Here is a 16,547-nt window from a genome sequence, read left to right on the forward strand (position 1 = left end):
TCTCATAACATCACTATTGTCAGACTAGTGATGATTCAAGTGGTCCCTCTGCCTTCACAGTTGGTTGCCACCCTGACAGCTTTCACCAAACACAGTTTCAGCCTGTGACACCTCTCTACCAGCACAACCCACAAAGGGACCTCTGGTGTAGAGGTTTCACACTGCCACAATGCAGCATGCAGATCCCGAAATGGAAATGCCTCCCCACAGCAATGTTCTGGTGGCTGGAGGCTGCTGCAATTCACTGCAACCCCCTGAAATGGATGCATGGGGGGTGTGTGGGTGTGTGCGTGTGTGTGTGTATGTGTGTATGTTTGGAGGAGGGGTTTACCAGCACAACCCACAAAGGGACCTCTGGTGTAGAGGTTTCACACTGCCACAATGCAGCATGCAGATCCCGAAATGGAAATGCCTCCCCACAGCAATGTTCTGGTGGCTGGAGGCTGCTGCAATTCACTGCAACCCCCTGAAATGGATGCATGGGGGGTGTGTGGGTGTGTGCGTGTGTGTGTGTATGTGTGTATGTTTGGAGGAGGGGAACAACCTCCTCCTATGGTTCTGATGATCTACTCACAATAAAGTCTCATACTTTTCATTGTGCCTTTTTTTTTTTCCTGAAATAGACATTTTGAAGGGAAACCTAAATATTTTTTTTTCTTTACTATAGCAAAGACATGGCCTCAGGATGCACCAAACACACCTAATGGTTTATTCACATAAATCACAGGCAATTTGAATGGTAGGGGAGATCCTATACTTAGTACATTGCATGTACCATCTACCTTATTCAAATGTATAGTTCTAATGAAATACCAAAACACTTTTTAAAGCCCTAAAACTTTCAAGGGAGAATGTTTCACAAAAGGTAATATATTTCACTTTGGTTCAGTCCCTGCATTCTCTCATTAAATCTTTTTCTCTTTTGCTTTAAGTTCACAGAATCATAGAAAGGCTGGGGTTGGAAGGGACCTTAAAGATCTTGTTCCAACCCCTCTGCCATGGACAGGAACACCTCCCACCAGACCAAGCTGCTCAAAACCCCATTCAAGCTGTTCTTGAACACTTCCAGGGATGGGTCATCCACAGATTCTCTGGACAGCCTATTCCAGTGCCTCACCACCCTTACAGTAAAGAATTTCTTCCTGATATCTCATCTAAACCCACTCTCAGTTTGGAGCCATTCCCCCTTGTCCTGTCACTACATGCCCTTATGAAAAGTCCCTCTCTGTTGCTCTTGTCAGCTCCCTTCAGCTACTGGAAGGTCAAAGTTAGGTCACCCTTAAGTCTTCTCTGCTCCACACTGAACAATTCCATCTCTCTCAGCCTTTCCTCATAGGAGAGGTGCTCCACTGAAAACATTTTCCACTTTATGTCTGGTTTGTGGGATTTAGGGGCACTAAGGAATTCTTTATCTAAAAGAAGATTGTTCAAAACAGGCACTTCCAAAACCCAGCTCAAAGAAATAATTGTTCACATTAGTCTGAAAATCCCCTGCCCATGCAAAATAGCACCTGTCCCATCTGGAAAGCATTGGAAAGGTACAGGGGAGACTCTGCAGCACTGAAGCACTGCTGCTGCATTGCACTGGGAATCCCAGATCACCATGCTAATGTCCAAAAAAGCTAGCTTGGATTCTCTAATTTTCCTGTTAGACTTCACTGATTCACAGCAAGTCACCAGTAATGAGCCCTGTGGGGGTTACCAGGTTGCTGCCTCAGCTGCAAGGCAGTGGCATGCCAGCAAAGCAGCAACTGTCTCACAAATGGGATTTCCCTTTTTTTTTTTCAACCCCATGCCTGCTGCATTGACTATACACAAAAATTATGACAAAATGTGGGGGAGGTGCAGGAAACAAGGGAACCAGAAGAACAAGAAAGCAAGAACCCAAAAAAGATCTGTCAGAGCAGGAAGCAACGAAGAATTTCAGAAATGGAGCACATTCACATTCTCAGCAAAGATAGCAAGACAGAAAACAGCCGCAGTCACCGTCCAAGGGAGGACCTCTGCAAAAACCCAGCAGTAATGGCACAGCTGTGCTAACACTATGCCTGGCGTTTGCACAGACACCTACACACATGGAGGAGAGCTCTTCAGCAAATACCAGACTCATAAACAGCGATCAACACCAATATTTACTTTACTAACTCCTACCTCTGGATAGCAGCCGCAAAGATTGGTTTTTATGAGGGTGTTGTCAACTTCACAGGTGCTAAAACCCACTTAACAAAGTACCTAGTGAATCATTCCATCTCTTACAACCTTTTTATAAAGTTGGAAACCTTTCTGGTGACTACTAAAAGGATTAATTGGGAATGACTTTACAAGGAGCCACCTGCAGGACCGCTGCTTTCTGCTTTCACAGAAAATTCAGCTCACCAGATAATCTGGCCCCTTTTTAAAAATTAATTTAAAACTGATCTTAGCCTAAGACCCGGAAAATTATGTCAACAAAGGTTCTTTAAAAAATACTTCTTGATTAAAGAGCATAAAATATGAACTTTTTTACACTCCAGCTATATCAAGGAGTCTCTCTTCTATTCAACCCCATCCTCAACCAAATATTACAGCTCTCAGCAGGAGTACTGGCTGGCCCGTTCTGGCTTTGATGGGCACCAGATCAGACACATGTGAGTCATTGTTCAGTAGCATTTTGCAAGTAATGAATTAGTGCTGCCTGCTTTGCACAGAGGTGGTCACAGAGGAAAAGGTGTGTGTTTAACCCTCTGGCAGTGACAGCGCACTGTAATATATGACCAACCATGTAGTTCACTTTTTACTAAGAAAATTATGCATTTAAGCTTTCAAGGGAAGCAGGCAAGAGAGAACAGCATAGGAGGGAGAGTCTAAGAATTAATTGTGAGGCATTAGGTAACATTTAAGCAGCATATGAGGTCTGTGAGAGTAGGGTTATATCCCAGCAGTGCTGTTCTTCTTAGTTTCTTTTCCTGGGTGGTATGGGATCACACTGTCAAATCAAAGTCAAATCAGCTGGAGTATTTCACTTAGCTACTGAAAGCTGCATTAACCTTTTCCCTCACCACAGTGGAGGTGTCAGCAGCAGTAGCTGCTGGAGGCCAAAGCTTTGCTACAGTTGCCACCAGAATATTATTAACACAGAGCAAGGCCATTTCCATGAAAAGCGAGGTTGAGATTAATGTCTAAGGCTGGACGATTTAGGAAGCTCTACTTGTAACAGTGAGAGATCCCTGGAGAAAAAGTGCATGAGAAGAGCAAACCAGAGAATTAGAGTGATTTATGAAAAAAAAAAAAAACTAAAAAAACCCCAAAAAAACAACAACAAAAAACCACCCAAACAAACAAAACCAAACAACCACCACCAACAAAAACACAACAAAAGAAAAAGAAAAAACAAGCAAAACAAAATAACCCAAAGCACCACAAAAACAAACAAACAAAACTTATCCATGGCTCTCATCACCCTCTCGGCATGGCCCATGGCCACATGCCACTGCACTTTCCTGAAATGACCTTGGTTTGTACTCCTGACAATAGAGCCAAGTTTCCTGATCGGGTGCAGAGACACACACGGATCAACAGGAACTGTCGACTCTGCAGTCTGCAGAAACGGGAAAAGGGAGACAGAAAAACAAACAGCTTCTCAGTTAACACAAGAGCTGTCAACACCAGTCTTGGGAAGATGAGAAGACAAACTCCAATGATGAAGCAGTATCAGAGATTTATTTAAGATCTTAGAGGAAGGTGCAGAAACAGCTTGAAAATGATTCAGCACAAATAACTGAGTTCTGAGAAAAAAAAACGTAGTTTCCTTTCTCTCCCACTCTTGCTTTCATTTCTGCAACATTTGATTTCCTTCCAGCAACCCTGCCACACAACAGTTGTTTATATGTGGTGAGAGTGTGTCACATGCTGTCTTTTACGGACACGTTCCTGATAAAACCACATCACCCACACCAGTGAAGCTTGGGGCACATTATCTAAAGAAAATTTTCTCTTCTCAGCAATTGTGTAATTGTGTATTGCAATTGTGTAATTGCAATAACTTTGGATGATACTACGCAGAAATAGACCAAGCAGCAGCTCCAGCAGCAGCTTGGGCTGCTTTGCTCCCCGCTATGGCTGTGCCCACCTGGCGACCTGTGGTCCTGCTCAGTGTGGCCAAAGCAAGAAACAACTTTTGTGGCTGCTCTGGTACAGCAGATTCCCAGGGCTCTGTGCTTCCCACAGATACACTTCCTTATTTAGGGGAATCGAAACAAGAAAACGTCAGAGCTCGCCAGTGGCTTTTGAAACCACATTCTACTTTTCGCTCAGCCCTGTTGCACAATCCTATAATTAGCAGCGACCCCAGCATATACTGTTCCCGCCAAAATGGGCTGAGATTTACACATCAGTAACTCCCTCACACACCAGTAAAACCCTACGAGGATGTGGGCCAGATCTGGAATTTGAGGCAATTCCCCTCTAAACAGCAGCGGGTTTCCCTGCATTACACCACTGCACTCAGACACATGGCGCTGACTGCAGCAAGAGGGAAACAAGAACTTCAGGCACTTGGGCTCACAGGTTGGTCTAGTAACCATTTTGCACACTGAAGTGTGCCCTTTTCTATTGCCTTTTATCCTTCTGTATTACATTGTACCCTTTATTACCTATTATTCCATTTTTATTACCTTTATCACTACTTTAAAATAAAACAAAGAAAATAAACAAATGCTCTCAATTCAATTATCCTACTGGTTTGTGCACTGCTGCCCTCACAGGAAAGAATCTCTCCCACATGGACCCACAAGAAGGGCCCATCTCTTTGCGTGGCTGCAGGGGTATAGAGACAAGCTGCCCTTTAAGCTTATCTGCCTTCAGGGTGAAGTGTTGCTGAATCAGGACAGAATTGAGGTTAATTTGGTTTTGGCTTCACTAGAGGAAGAGTAATTTAAATAATTTGCCCAAGGATTTGATCTGTCTCCAGATTCAAAAAGAAAAACAAGCCGCAGGTCATACCTGGCTCTGTCTGAACAAGCAAAATGAATGTGCAAAGTCACACACACGTGCCAGCAGCACAAGAAACCAGTGTGACCTCATGGCTTGAGTTTGTGGGTGCTTTGATTGCACTGGGCAATGCTGAGCACTGAGAAGGGCAGGATGGGTACGTGGGGTGCCCCTTAGTAAGGAGGCAGTCTCAGTAAGGCCTCACCCCCTTGTGCTGACATTCTGGAGAAGCTTCCATGATTTGTGGAGCGGCTGTTGGACTGTGGCTGTGAGATCCAGCCCCAGGCATCGCATGCTGCAGACCACCACACCTCCTCCACGAGGGATGACGTGTCCTGCAAACATCCTCCTGACCTGTTTACCTGCCTTGCCGTCTCCTAAAACCCAACAAACTTGTTTTGAAGACACAGTTTCTTATGTAACAGGAATGACTGCCAAAGACCAGCTCTGCCTGAACAGGGCTGAATTACTAACAGCAGTGTTCATACAGCTGAAGGGACCCCAAACACATCGGGTCAAGGAAATTAGCCCGCATGCCATGTAGGTTATATACCAGCTGAGAGACAAAGGCAATACATCTTCAAAAACATTAGAAAATTCTCTGTGGTCAATCTGAGCTGCTCTGACACCAGGTCACAATCTGGCAGGGCGCACTGTGTGGTGCTGACAGAACCAGTTTACTGTTTTGGGAAAGGCCTTACAAAAGCCTCATCCAGCTATAGCTTTCGTTTAGACCTCTCACCCTGAGAAATGTCCGTGAGCTCGCACCACTGCCCCTCCCAGATGCCAGCCCTGCAGCACCACTGTGCCAGCTGCCTCCTGTCGGGCACCAAGGGGGCCGAGGTTTGCTGCACAGGGAGGGAAATCAGCCGTGCTTCAAGTGTGCCATCATTTTGGGAAATAGCAGGGAAAAGGCTGTCTGCGCTGAGGTGGTGAATGATTCCCCTGGTAATGGAACTTCAAAGTCACCAGCATTTCTAGACACTTGACTTCAGAGGCTCCTATCCCATAGAATGGAGCCTCTCAATATCCTGTTGTGGGTCTGTATTACACTATGACATTTTAAGTTGTGTTTTGATGGGAGAGGTAGTAATTACCTGACTTTCAGCCACAAATCAGTTATTTGTTATGTCTGACCTATTTGTGCTTTCTTTACATCAAGCAGTTTTAATTTTCCCCTAAAAGCAGAAGTCCATGGCATGTGTCACAACATGAAATATTCAACTCTCTCAGAGACAGGAGGCAGATGAGTGATCCACGCATCAGTGGCAGCTCTCCCAACATTGTGCAACAATCACAAAGACATGAGGGTGACTTTGTTCCAGCTCTTGCTTCTTGCAAAAAGCACTGTCTAAAATTACAGCAGGCACAGGTAAGTGTGGCATGTGCCAGCCAGAGCCATGCCATGCAGACCCTGCAATGCCACAGGGAAGATCCAGCTGGGGGGGGTGGCCCCAAGCTGCTGCAAGTGGTACATGAGTATGGGCTAGCTTGTTCCCCCATGCTTGGTTTGAGGGCAAGATCACCACCACTTTGAATAGAAAAAAGGTTTAGAGAATCGGGGTTGCTCAGCCTGGTGAAAAAGAGGCTCTGGGGATTCTTTATTGCAGCCTTCCAGTACCTGAAGGGGGCCTATAAGAAAAACTGGGACAGATATTTTAGAAGAGCCCTTTGCAATGGGACAAAGAGTAATGATTTAAACTAGAGGTGTATTGATTAGATTAACTATAAGGAAGAAGTTTTTCATTTATATGGTGAACTACCAGCACAGGTCACCCAGAGAGGTGGCGAATGTTCCATCCTGAGAAACATCCAGGGTTGGTGTGAACAGGGCTTACAACAACCTGATCTAGCTGAAGATCTTTCTGTCTTTGTGGCAAAATACAGTGGGGCTGGTCTAGACAACCTTTAAGAAGTCCCTTACAAATCAAACTATTCTATGCTTCTGTGATAATAACCACCCTATCTGTTTCTTCGGCTTGTCCAAGCACTCTCCATCCTTCCACCTCTTCTTCCTTGACATCATCATTGCAACCCTGTCCACCTTTCCAGGACCACCACCACCGCAAGCACAACCCACCCTCTCTCATCTCTCTTTGCCTAGAGCAAGGCCACCTCGCCCCTCTGCCTCTTCTTATCCAGACGATGCAACCCCACCGTTCATCTCCCCTGACCCACCCCACACCTCCATCCCCTTTTCCCTCAGCGCTCCGCATCCCTCCACCTCGTGTGCCATCCTCCCATCGCCTCCTGCCCCGCTCAGCGCATCTCTTCAGCCCTTTCCGGGCCGGCAGCGTAGGCGGTGTCCCGGCCGCGGCCCCGCTCCGCCCGGGCACGCCGCCGCCTGCCCGCGGGGCGCGGGGGGCGGGATCCCCGCGCCTTTTCGCTACGTCAGGACGGAGGGAAATCCCCGCCGAAGTCGCAGCCGCGCTTTTAGCGCCGCGCTCCGCCTCCGTGCCGGCAGAGCGCTGCTGCCACCGGACCGAGAGCAGCCTGGGCGCCCCGTGCCCCGCCGAACCGAGCCCGAGCTCCCCGTGCCCCGCCGAACCGAGCCCGAGCTCCCCGTGCCCCGCCGAACCGAGCCCGAGCTCCCCGTGTCCCGCCGAGCCTGGGCGCTCCGTGCCCCGCCGAACCGAGCCTGGGCGCCCCGTGCCGAACCGAGCCGAGCCGCGTCCCGCCGCCGCGATGATGCCCGGCCGGACCCTGCGCAAAACCGCGTCGCCAGCCGCTCCTGCAGGTACCGCAGGGTGAAGGGAAAGAGGGGGGACGGGGCGGGACGGCATGGCGTGGGACAGGGACGGGACGGGAGGGACAGGGACACACCGTCCTGCGCTGCTGCCCGGCTCCAGCACCGGGGGGCGGCCAGCGCCCGGCGCGGCTGCGGGCGCCGTGTGGAGGCGAGCGGGACACAGCCGCTGCTCGTAGGGAGCGGGGGGCAGAGAGGGTGCGGGGTGGCGTGTGCTGCATGATGAGGAAACGGTGCAAAAATAGGCAAAAAGTACCGTGCCGTGGGGATGCCATTAAAGCGGCAGGCGCGCGTTTCCGCAGGGCGAAACTCCGAGGCGGCGGCGGAGTGCGCCCTGGAGCTGACCCGCATCGGCGACAGGTGGGACCTGCGGCAGAGGCTCCTCAACCTGCTGGCCAAGCTCTTCTGCCCCGGAACGTGGGCTGCCCGCGGACACGGCGAGCGAAGCGGAGGAGGACCTTGGCTTTGTGGGTTTGGAAGAAGAGGCTCCACAGACATTGGGAGATGAAGAAACCTCAAATCTCGCTGCGTTGTATTTGGGTGACTGCAGCCGCTGGAGGATGGCTATCACATGTTTTCTCTGAAGAATGTTACAGCAATACTGGCGTATGAATGCCAGGTGGGGAAAAAAGATAAGGATGGGCCAAACCCCTAAACTGTGCAGTGGTGACTTGGGGCAAGCCGGTGATGTGGGGAGATTTGGGACAAGACTGAACTTGCCCTTCGCCATGGTCTGAGAACACTTTCAGGAACCCAGTTTCCCCAGTCACCCTCTGGTCCTCATGTCCCATAGCCATATTTCACCAAGCAGTTCAGCCCGCCTACAGGATGAAGCAAAAAAACCTGTCAGTCTATTGGAACTTGGGATCACACACCACACAGGAAAAGCCAGTTGCTGGACCTTTGACTGCTCCTCTTCTCTGAAGTGTGGATCCTGCTGGACAGGGATCTAGTGGTGGTTATTAAAACTTGTTAAAGACAACCACTATCTTTGTTAGAAGGTTATTTGTTACAGGATGTTGTTTTGCAGACTAAAAGTTGTAATTCTATGAATTAACACAGTGTTGCATAGTTCTAGTCTATAGTATAAATATATAGTTTAAGTTTATATATATATAGTATGTGTACATAAAATATAAATGTGTGCACTGCTTGTGCATAAATATTTAATATAACTATTAATCAAAAGTTGTTTGTTTTCAAAACACAGTATGAAAAAATGTTCAAAGCATGACAAAATTCAATATAAAAAGGTATTATATAAACAACAAAAAAGGATCATATTTTCTGATGATAAAGGAAATTAATTATGCTTCAGAGAGGGAAGCAAACTTTGGCATTATATAGGTATCTGAATATAAATTAGACAAAGATACATAGGTAATTGTGAAAGGATTCTTTCAATATTACAAAGAATTTCTTGATAACAGTACAATTCTGCTGTGTCTTTATAACTAACAGAATAACTTCAATAGAAGTAGATCCTAAAGTTGAATCTCTAATTTTGCTGAGAATGTTATTTATTCAAAGAAAGCAACTACCTCTCTTTGAAGAAATAATAGAATTGAGCATTTCAGTGGTACAAGAAAGTAGCCTTAGATTTTTGAATGTTTAATTATATTTATGGACAAAGGTTCTTACCTTGTACTTTCTTTCCATTTCATTTCATTTCATGACCTCATTTCAGTTCCAGAATGATGGAGCTGTGGCAGCACATCCAGTGGCTGGTTACATGGGGATGACCCATCTCACTGAGGGGATATTACCTTTGGCTGGCTTTGGAGGAGCTGAATTAAACATGTTAGTTGCTGTGAAGGCAAACAGTAACTTTGCTGGTCAATTCATGTCAGGCTCCATCCTAAACAGTATTTTTCATGGGTCCAAGATAGCAAGAAAAAGGCTGATGCTGTTTCATAGCTACCTCTAAGGTCACTGGTGAGAGTTCCTTCTCTTAACTACTCTTGTACATAAGCACATTTGCATTTTTAAGGCTGTAGAGTTACACTTTGTAATTTGTGTCTGTTCAAATTATGTCTTCTCCTGTCTTGTGGTGAATTCTTGTTTGTATTTATAATTTATTTTTCTGTTTTATCTTCTTAATCTGCCTTTGCAAAATTGTCATTATGTAACTCTGGTCACTCTCACAGCCTGTGCAGGGGCTGTTATGTATTGACACTGACTTCTGTCACTGAGCAGAAGCTGACTGACTTAGCCTTCTTTCCACATGGAAGACTTAACCCCATCCATCCCAGTGGTGTTACAGGGAGCATTGCTGTTGGCTTGAGCCACATGCATGGTTCCCTTCCCCTCTAAGCTAGCCAGTACCTTTCCGGGGAGAACACAATATTTCAAAAATAGCTGTTATTTATCTTATACGGCAAAGCAGTGCGTTTTTCTGACATGTACATAGGTCAGTTTTTCGGGTATTAAAAAATAAAGGCAAAGAGTTTCAGACCAGCAGAACACCAGCTCCCAGGATAGCACTACATCCAGCTGGGCAAAACTTCATCAAAGACATCTCCAGCTTCATAAGAAGGGTTGCTGTTGTCTCTCCTGTGCTTGGTGGAGTATTGGAATCTTCATCAAGGACACTGAACAATGACCATGCCTGTCGGGAACTCTCAGAAGAATTCAGCATTAGAATTCACATTAGTAGCTGAAAAGTATGTGAATAAAACTGTTCTGTTCAATGAATGCTGCTTTCAAAGTCAACAGGAAATGGGGTGTGGATTTGTAGAACTCACCCTGTTCTTCAGGCTGTAGCACATATAAATATTACCAAAAAAGTATACTCATAAATGCATTTTCATGGGGATATCCAAGTTTACTGTTAGCACAGTATTTGTCTGCCTAGTTATGCAAAGACTATTTGCTTTTTCTTCAAATGTTTTAGGTTTTTCTGTGCATTGTTAAGAATGGCAGTGTTTAACAGGAGCTCAGGAAAAAGGCACAGATGCAAGAGGTCAGTGCCAGTATATGACCAAGCACTTGCTGATGTCCACCCTAGATTTCTTTTTTTACTTCTGCAAAGGATCTGCTTTATGACTTTATCAACATGAGTTTGTTTTCCTTAAGGCCTGTTCTGGATGCGTGCCAGATGTGTTGCTGTATGCCTCATGCATGTATGTCTTGAATTCTTGCTAAGATAATAAATACAAAGTGTTTACAAGAAAAATGAGTCACAAAGTTTGCTGTCACTCAGGTTTTCTTTTGTGGATTGTGAAACCGTGATTATATTATGCAAATTCCTTCCATGCTTCCATGTCAGCAGGGCAGAAGAAGGAGGGCAAAAGCAGAGTGCCAGCAGGTATGCTTCGGTAGATTAGGCTTTGCCCTCTGCCTTTAAGAGGAAAAAATCAAGAACATGACCTAGAATTTCAAAATGAGACACTATTCAAGTTAACTTTTTGTTAACTACTGGCTGCAGAATATTTGGATGGTATTGGGGGCCCATTACTTCTACCAGAGTAGCTGCAGCTTTGTAAAGGAGTGTTCCTTGTAAAAGATAGACATCCAATTTAAGGGTTTTGTCTAAGATGCAGGCAGAAAGGAAGACAGCATTTTGTCAGGCAAAGTTTTACTTCCACCACATTTCGAAGCTGGAGTTTGGGAAGAGTGGAAAATAATGCTGCTTATCACAAGAAAATAGCAGGGGGATAGTGCAGAGCACATTCTTCTTCCCTAAAGCTGGGACCCAAACATGTGTCCGTGTAGAGGAGAGCCTGAGGTCCTCCCCTGCTACGCCAAGCACATCAGCAGGCTCCCTGCTCACTCACTGTGCTGCTTTTTCCCAGCATCACAGGCAAGGAGCACCATCTCTGTAGCTCACATTCCCAGTACAAAGAACATTAAGAACTTCTGGGCCAAACAGACTTGTTTCTAATAACCAGAAAAAAGCCCCAAAGAAATGCAGCTCCCTGTTCTTTTCCACCAGCAGAAGCCAGGAAGATTTCTACTTCAGAGGGCATCAGTCTGGTGAAAAGTGCCACCGTAGGTGCTGCACAGAGGTTTCACCAGCAAATCATACCGGTGTGACTCATCCGACTTGTGAAAATATTCAGACACTTTCACCTGCTTCCCACTGGAATCTGGCCCCTCTCCAGCCCTCCAGAGCAGTGTCCAGTCACCTACACAGCATGATGCTTGTGATCTGCTCCTCCCTAAAGGGCAGAGGGGAAAAAAATCCTACCACTGGGGCATTGCATTGCAATCTAAATGCACTTGACTCACACACAAGCATCTGATATCAAAAAAGCAAAACAAACCCACCTGGCGAAGCAAACTGACAGAGTTGCCACCCTGTAACTCTCTCCATTTACAAAAGCACCTGGCTGGACAAGTGCAGCCCTGGGTCATGTTTGCACCATCGTTCCCTAGGTGAAAACCAGCCTGGCCCCTCAGCCAGCTCATGCCTTCACACCTGAGACTGGATGCACAAGTGGTATTTCCCAAACAAAGTGACAGACAGGGAGATACTTCCTCTTCCCCTCATGGGATGTTTTTGCAAATCAACTGAAAAACAACGTCTCAATGAGCAGAAGTGCTGCTCATTATTTTTAGTAGACACTGCTGGATGGGACTAAGTTGAATCACTTTCCTCCCATTAACACAAGAGGGTGTGAGGGGATGATGTGCATCCATGGAGGTGTAAGGAGGTCAGACAGGAAGAGCTGGGGATATAATGCATTGCCTTTCAGTCTGGCAGGGTTTCCCCTGAAGCAGGTGACTGTCTGGTCGTGGCGCTGTCAGTGAGCAATAGTCCCAAAATCTGTTACAGCTGTAAACAAGGGTCCTCACCCAAGTGCGTCAGGACATTGTCTGGCCCGTGTAACAAACGGGCCACACCAAGGCTGCCCTGCCTTCTCACGCATGGGCTCTTTGCAATGCAATTCTCACCAGCCCTCTGAAAGTGTGGAGGTTGGTGTCACTCCTTTGGCAACAGGAGATACCCCATGAAACAGCCACAAATAAAGCAGTTTCAGCCATTTCATCTTCAGCCATTTCGTCTTTGGTGGCTTTGGTGTCATTCCCTCAAACCCATGAAAGGATGGTGGGAGCACCACGATGTTCAGAGGCTGAGCTCCTTCATGACATGGTCATCACTTGGAAGGGCAAGGAACCCTTTTGTAGTGGACAGGCCAGCTTGCAAATCTCAGAAAAAAAAATTACTTTCAGCAGCACTCCCGAAAAAGGCCAATAATAGGATGCTGGCACTTCCTCCCTCAGCTCCTGGGTCCAAGCTGAGATTCCAGTCCACTACTGCATGGCAGAAATTAAGAGCAGCATTCTGCTTCCACCTTCCCCTTCGTGCTCCTGACAGGGATGTGACAAAGCTGCAACAAAGGCAGGAGGCCACAGTCATATCTGCCCTGCTTGGGATCAGGAATTAGGGAGGTGATTTTTGACATGAGCAGCTGGACACTGGACATTACCCAGCACCACCATAGCACACCAAGGAAATGGATTTGGTATGTAGGGAAAAATCCAAGGAATTTCAGCACCAGGTAACTTGTTTGCTCAGTGCAATGGTATCAGACTGATTCAGCTGCACAGCGGGGTGAGGCCAGCACATATGCAACTATCAGTGGAAATGCAGGAAATTCTGCATTTAATATTGACTAACTTCAGAAAATACCCTGACTGACACAAAATATCCTTCTAGTCACAGCTTTACACTCCATAGGACGGAAGGGCAACTTCTTGTTTTAGGGAATGATGTTTATTTGCATGTAATGTTCTTTCATATCATCATTAAAATGAGGGTTTTTTAAAAGGAAATAAATTCTTCCAATCATTATTAATTTGTGAAGTGTTTTAGCTGGGTCAAGTGCTTTAATAAACACATCTACATGAAAGAGGAAGTAATGACTGGCTTTCCCTATAAACAGAGTCCAAAACAGGCTTTTACTAAAGGCTGTTGGAGATAGTCTGGTTTCAGCCATGTTCCTGAGAACAAGAAATGCTTAATTTACCAGAAGTGCTGGGGAATTAGTCCTAGACAATGCAGATCATTTGCTCCATGGAGATAGTCTGGTTTCAGCCATGCTCCTGAGAACAAGAAACAATTTACCAGAAGTGCTGGGGAATTAGTCCTAGACAATGCAGATCATTTGCTCCCCAGACATCTATCAATATGAGGTTGGACACAGGAGGAAGGGGCTGCAAAAGCAGTTATGCAACCCACAGTATTGCATAGAAAGGAAAAAATCAAGTACCCAAACGCATGACCAAAAATCTCCCAGCGCCAGGCAAGAAGGCATGGGCCAGGGACTGGCAGCAGGGTGGACATGCCACCTGTGCAGCTATGGCTGGCTCAGTGGCTGACCTTGCATGGCCATGGCCACCACAAAGTGCAGCCCAGGGCCATGGTCTGGGAAGGTTTTACTTCTTTTTGTCATTGCAGTGACGTGCTGCCCTGTGCATCACTTCTCTGTATTCATGGGTGTCATACCCAGCCACCACCTGCCCTGCTCCTGGCCAGCCAGATTCCAGGGTGGCCTGTGGGAACCTTCTCCCCAAGGGCCCTCCTTCACAGCATCCCAGCCTGGGGACAGTGACCCCTAGCATCTGGCCAAATGTGGTTAAGAGGCATTTTTGATACATTCCTGGAAATATAGATGAAGGAACAGACACACTACAATCACAGACCCTATTTAGATTGCATTCAGTGATGCCAACAGGGAACAGGAGAGCAGCAAAACTGTAAAAAAAAAAAAAAAAAAAAAAAGAGAAATGAAATGGAACTTTTTAGGTAGAATCATGTTTCAAGTTCCTCATTTTCCCATGCCCTAAGGCTTCAGAACTGAGAGAAGTAAAAATTTTCTAGTACTTCACATGTCTTGGTGGATAAATGAAGTCACATGTACTAATCCATTTACAGGTACATTCATTGTGCCTTCTTGCTTTTGTATTCCTCTTTACTTAGCTACTGACTGTGGCAATTAAGATTTCAATTAAAGATATTAAAGACTAATCTTACAAGAGCCAGGCTGCTTGGAGGTTTGAGTACTGCTGACCCCAGCTCAGGCCATGTGCTGGAGAAATCAGGACAGACAGGAAGATGGATAAGGGGGAGTCAGTGAAAGAGGGGAGAGGAGCTGGGCTGGCCCAGCACTGGTGACAGCAGGGGCGGGCAGAAAGGCAGAGGAAATCATGACTGAAAACATCTTCTTCTTTTTCACCATGCGGCCCTGGGGGGAGAAGCCAGGCTCCAGCTGGGGACAGATGTGCTGAACCAAGCTTGAAGGACTGCATATATCATCCTACAGCTTCCCATCCATCTCCTTCCCAATCCGCTGGTTTTATGCCTTGCACAGTTTCACTACACAACAGCATAGACTCTGCAGCATCCCTCATCATCATGCCTGTGTGCAAGGCAGAGGGACAGGGAAAAAAAGGCTCCCAAAGCAAATGGAAAACTGGTACAGCACAAAGCTCCTCCTCTTCCCCTCCAGGCCGGGAAAGAGCCCGCGTGCCCAGAGGGCAGGCTGGGAGCCAGCCACACTGGCCTTTCCCACAGGATGAGTCAGCAGAAGCTGTGGGCTTATCCCTCCTCACGAGGCGCTTGCTCGCTTGCACCCTTGCAGCGTGGCACCCGAGAAGGAAACCGAAAGCAAGGACAGCGGCTTCTGGGGCACAAACCTGGGGAGGAGGGAAATGCCCTCTGCACCACTGGCATAGGAGGGCAAATGCCTTCCTTCCCCTCCCACAAAGCCCCAGCTGGCCCTTTCAGGCAGCCCTGAGCACAGGAGGAAATGGTGAGGCTTGCCAGGCCTGGCACAAGACGCGGGCAAGTGCCATGGGTAGAGCAGGGAAAGGTCAGGCCTGCCCTGTGCCATGTGGGAGTGCTGCTGCAAGTGCCCAACCCAGCAGGCAAACACAGAGCAATGCACACCAGCCTGCAGTGCTGATGTAAACACTCCACTCACCAGGCCCTTCCTCCAGCTCAGCCTTCCCCACAGCTGATGTGTCAGTGTGCTGCCATTTTGGGCACGTACCATGTGGGCACCTCCAGCATTCCACACAGCAGAGCGGCTGAGCGGAGAACTTTCTGGGCTGGCTCATCTTTCCGTGAGGAGGGCTTGCTTTGGCCTGCTGTGCAGTGACTGTGAAGTGACTTGTGTCTAAAAGAGCAGCCCACTTGATGCAAACCTCCCCAGTTTGGAGGCTGTGGTCTCCACCTCCCACTATGAGCTCCACTCCATCCAGAGAGTGTCTGCAGCCCAGCCTGTTCCACCAGCTCACTGTGACTTTGAAGGGAATTTTATCCCCAGAGTAGGTGGGAAACCAGAACAAATACCAGGTTAGGCTTAGCTTTATAAAATCATTCTCTACACATACAATCAGGGTCTGGGCAGGAGGTACAGTTTATAGGCAGCATGCTCCAAGGACTGCTGCTTTGATGAAAACTCCACATTTTCCTGGAACAGGGACAGGAAAAAACAAGATACCAAAGCAGGCTTTATAAAACATCTCATACCACTTCTTAAATGCTTGAGTCCTCTTCACACTGGCACTTCTTAAGAGGGTACTGTTTGAGTTCTAGCTTAGGTGCACACATGGATAGCATTTACATAGTCTTTGACTGCTCTCTCTGACATCCTTGTCCCTGTGATGCCAGCTCCAACTGTGGATCAGACAGACTCTGGCATAACAAATTAAATATCTAGAGGAGTACTAAGGATACCATTTATTTTGAAAATCACTAAAAAACCCAAGCAAAACAGTTTATGGCAATACAGATTGACATAGAAGGGACAGAAATCAAAAAATGTACAATCTATTTCATGTTATTGCACTGACTTTTTTATAATATACAAGGCATATTAAACAG

At 46.8% G+C, this 16,547-nt stretch overlaps 1 protein-coding gene across 1 annotated transcript; it reads left to right on the forward strand.

Annotated features, from left to right (window-relative positions):
• Window positions 1–7,432: 7,432 nt before the first annotated feature.
• On the forward strand, window positions 7,433–10,873 carry PMAIP1 (phorbol-12-myristate-13-acetate-induced protein 1). Its single transcript, XM_039710021.1, has 2 exons — window positions 7,433–7,705; window positions 8,017–10,873. Exons 1-2 carry the CDS (start codon window positions 7,654–7,656, stop codon window positions 8,220–8,222), a joined length of 258 nt encoding a protein of 85 aa, XP_039565955.1. The 5' UTR covers window positions 7,433–7,653; the 3' UTR covers window positions 8,223–10,873.
• The last annotated feature ends 5,674 nt before the right edge of the window (window positions 10,874–16,547 follow it).

The sequence above is a fragment of the Passer montanus genome, unplaced genomic scaffold (genome assembly GCF_014805655.1).
Source record: "Passer montanus isolate IOZ18808 unplaced genomic scaffold, ASM1480565v1 scaffold22, whole genome shotgun sequence".
Lineage (NCBI taxonomy): Eukaryota > Metazoa > Chordata > Aves > Passeriformes > Passeridae > Passer > Passer montanus.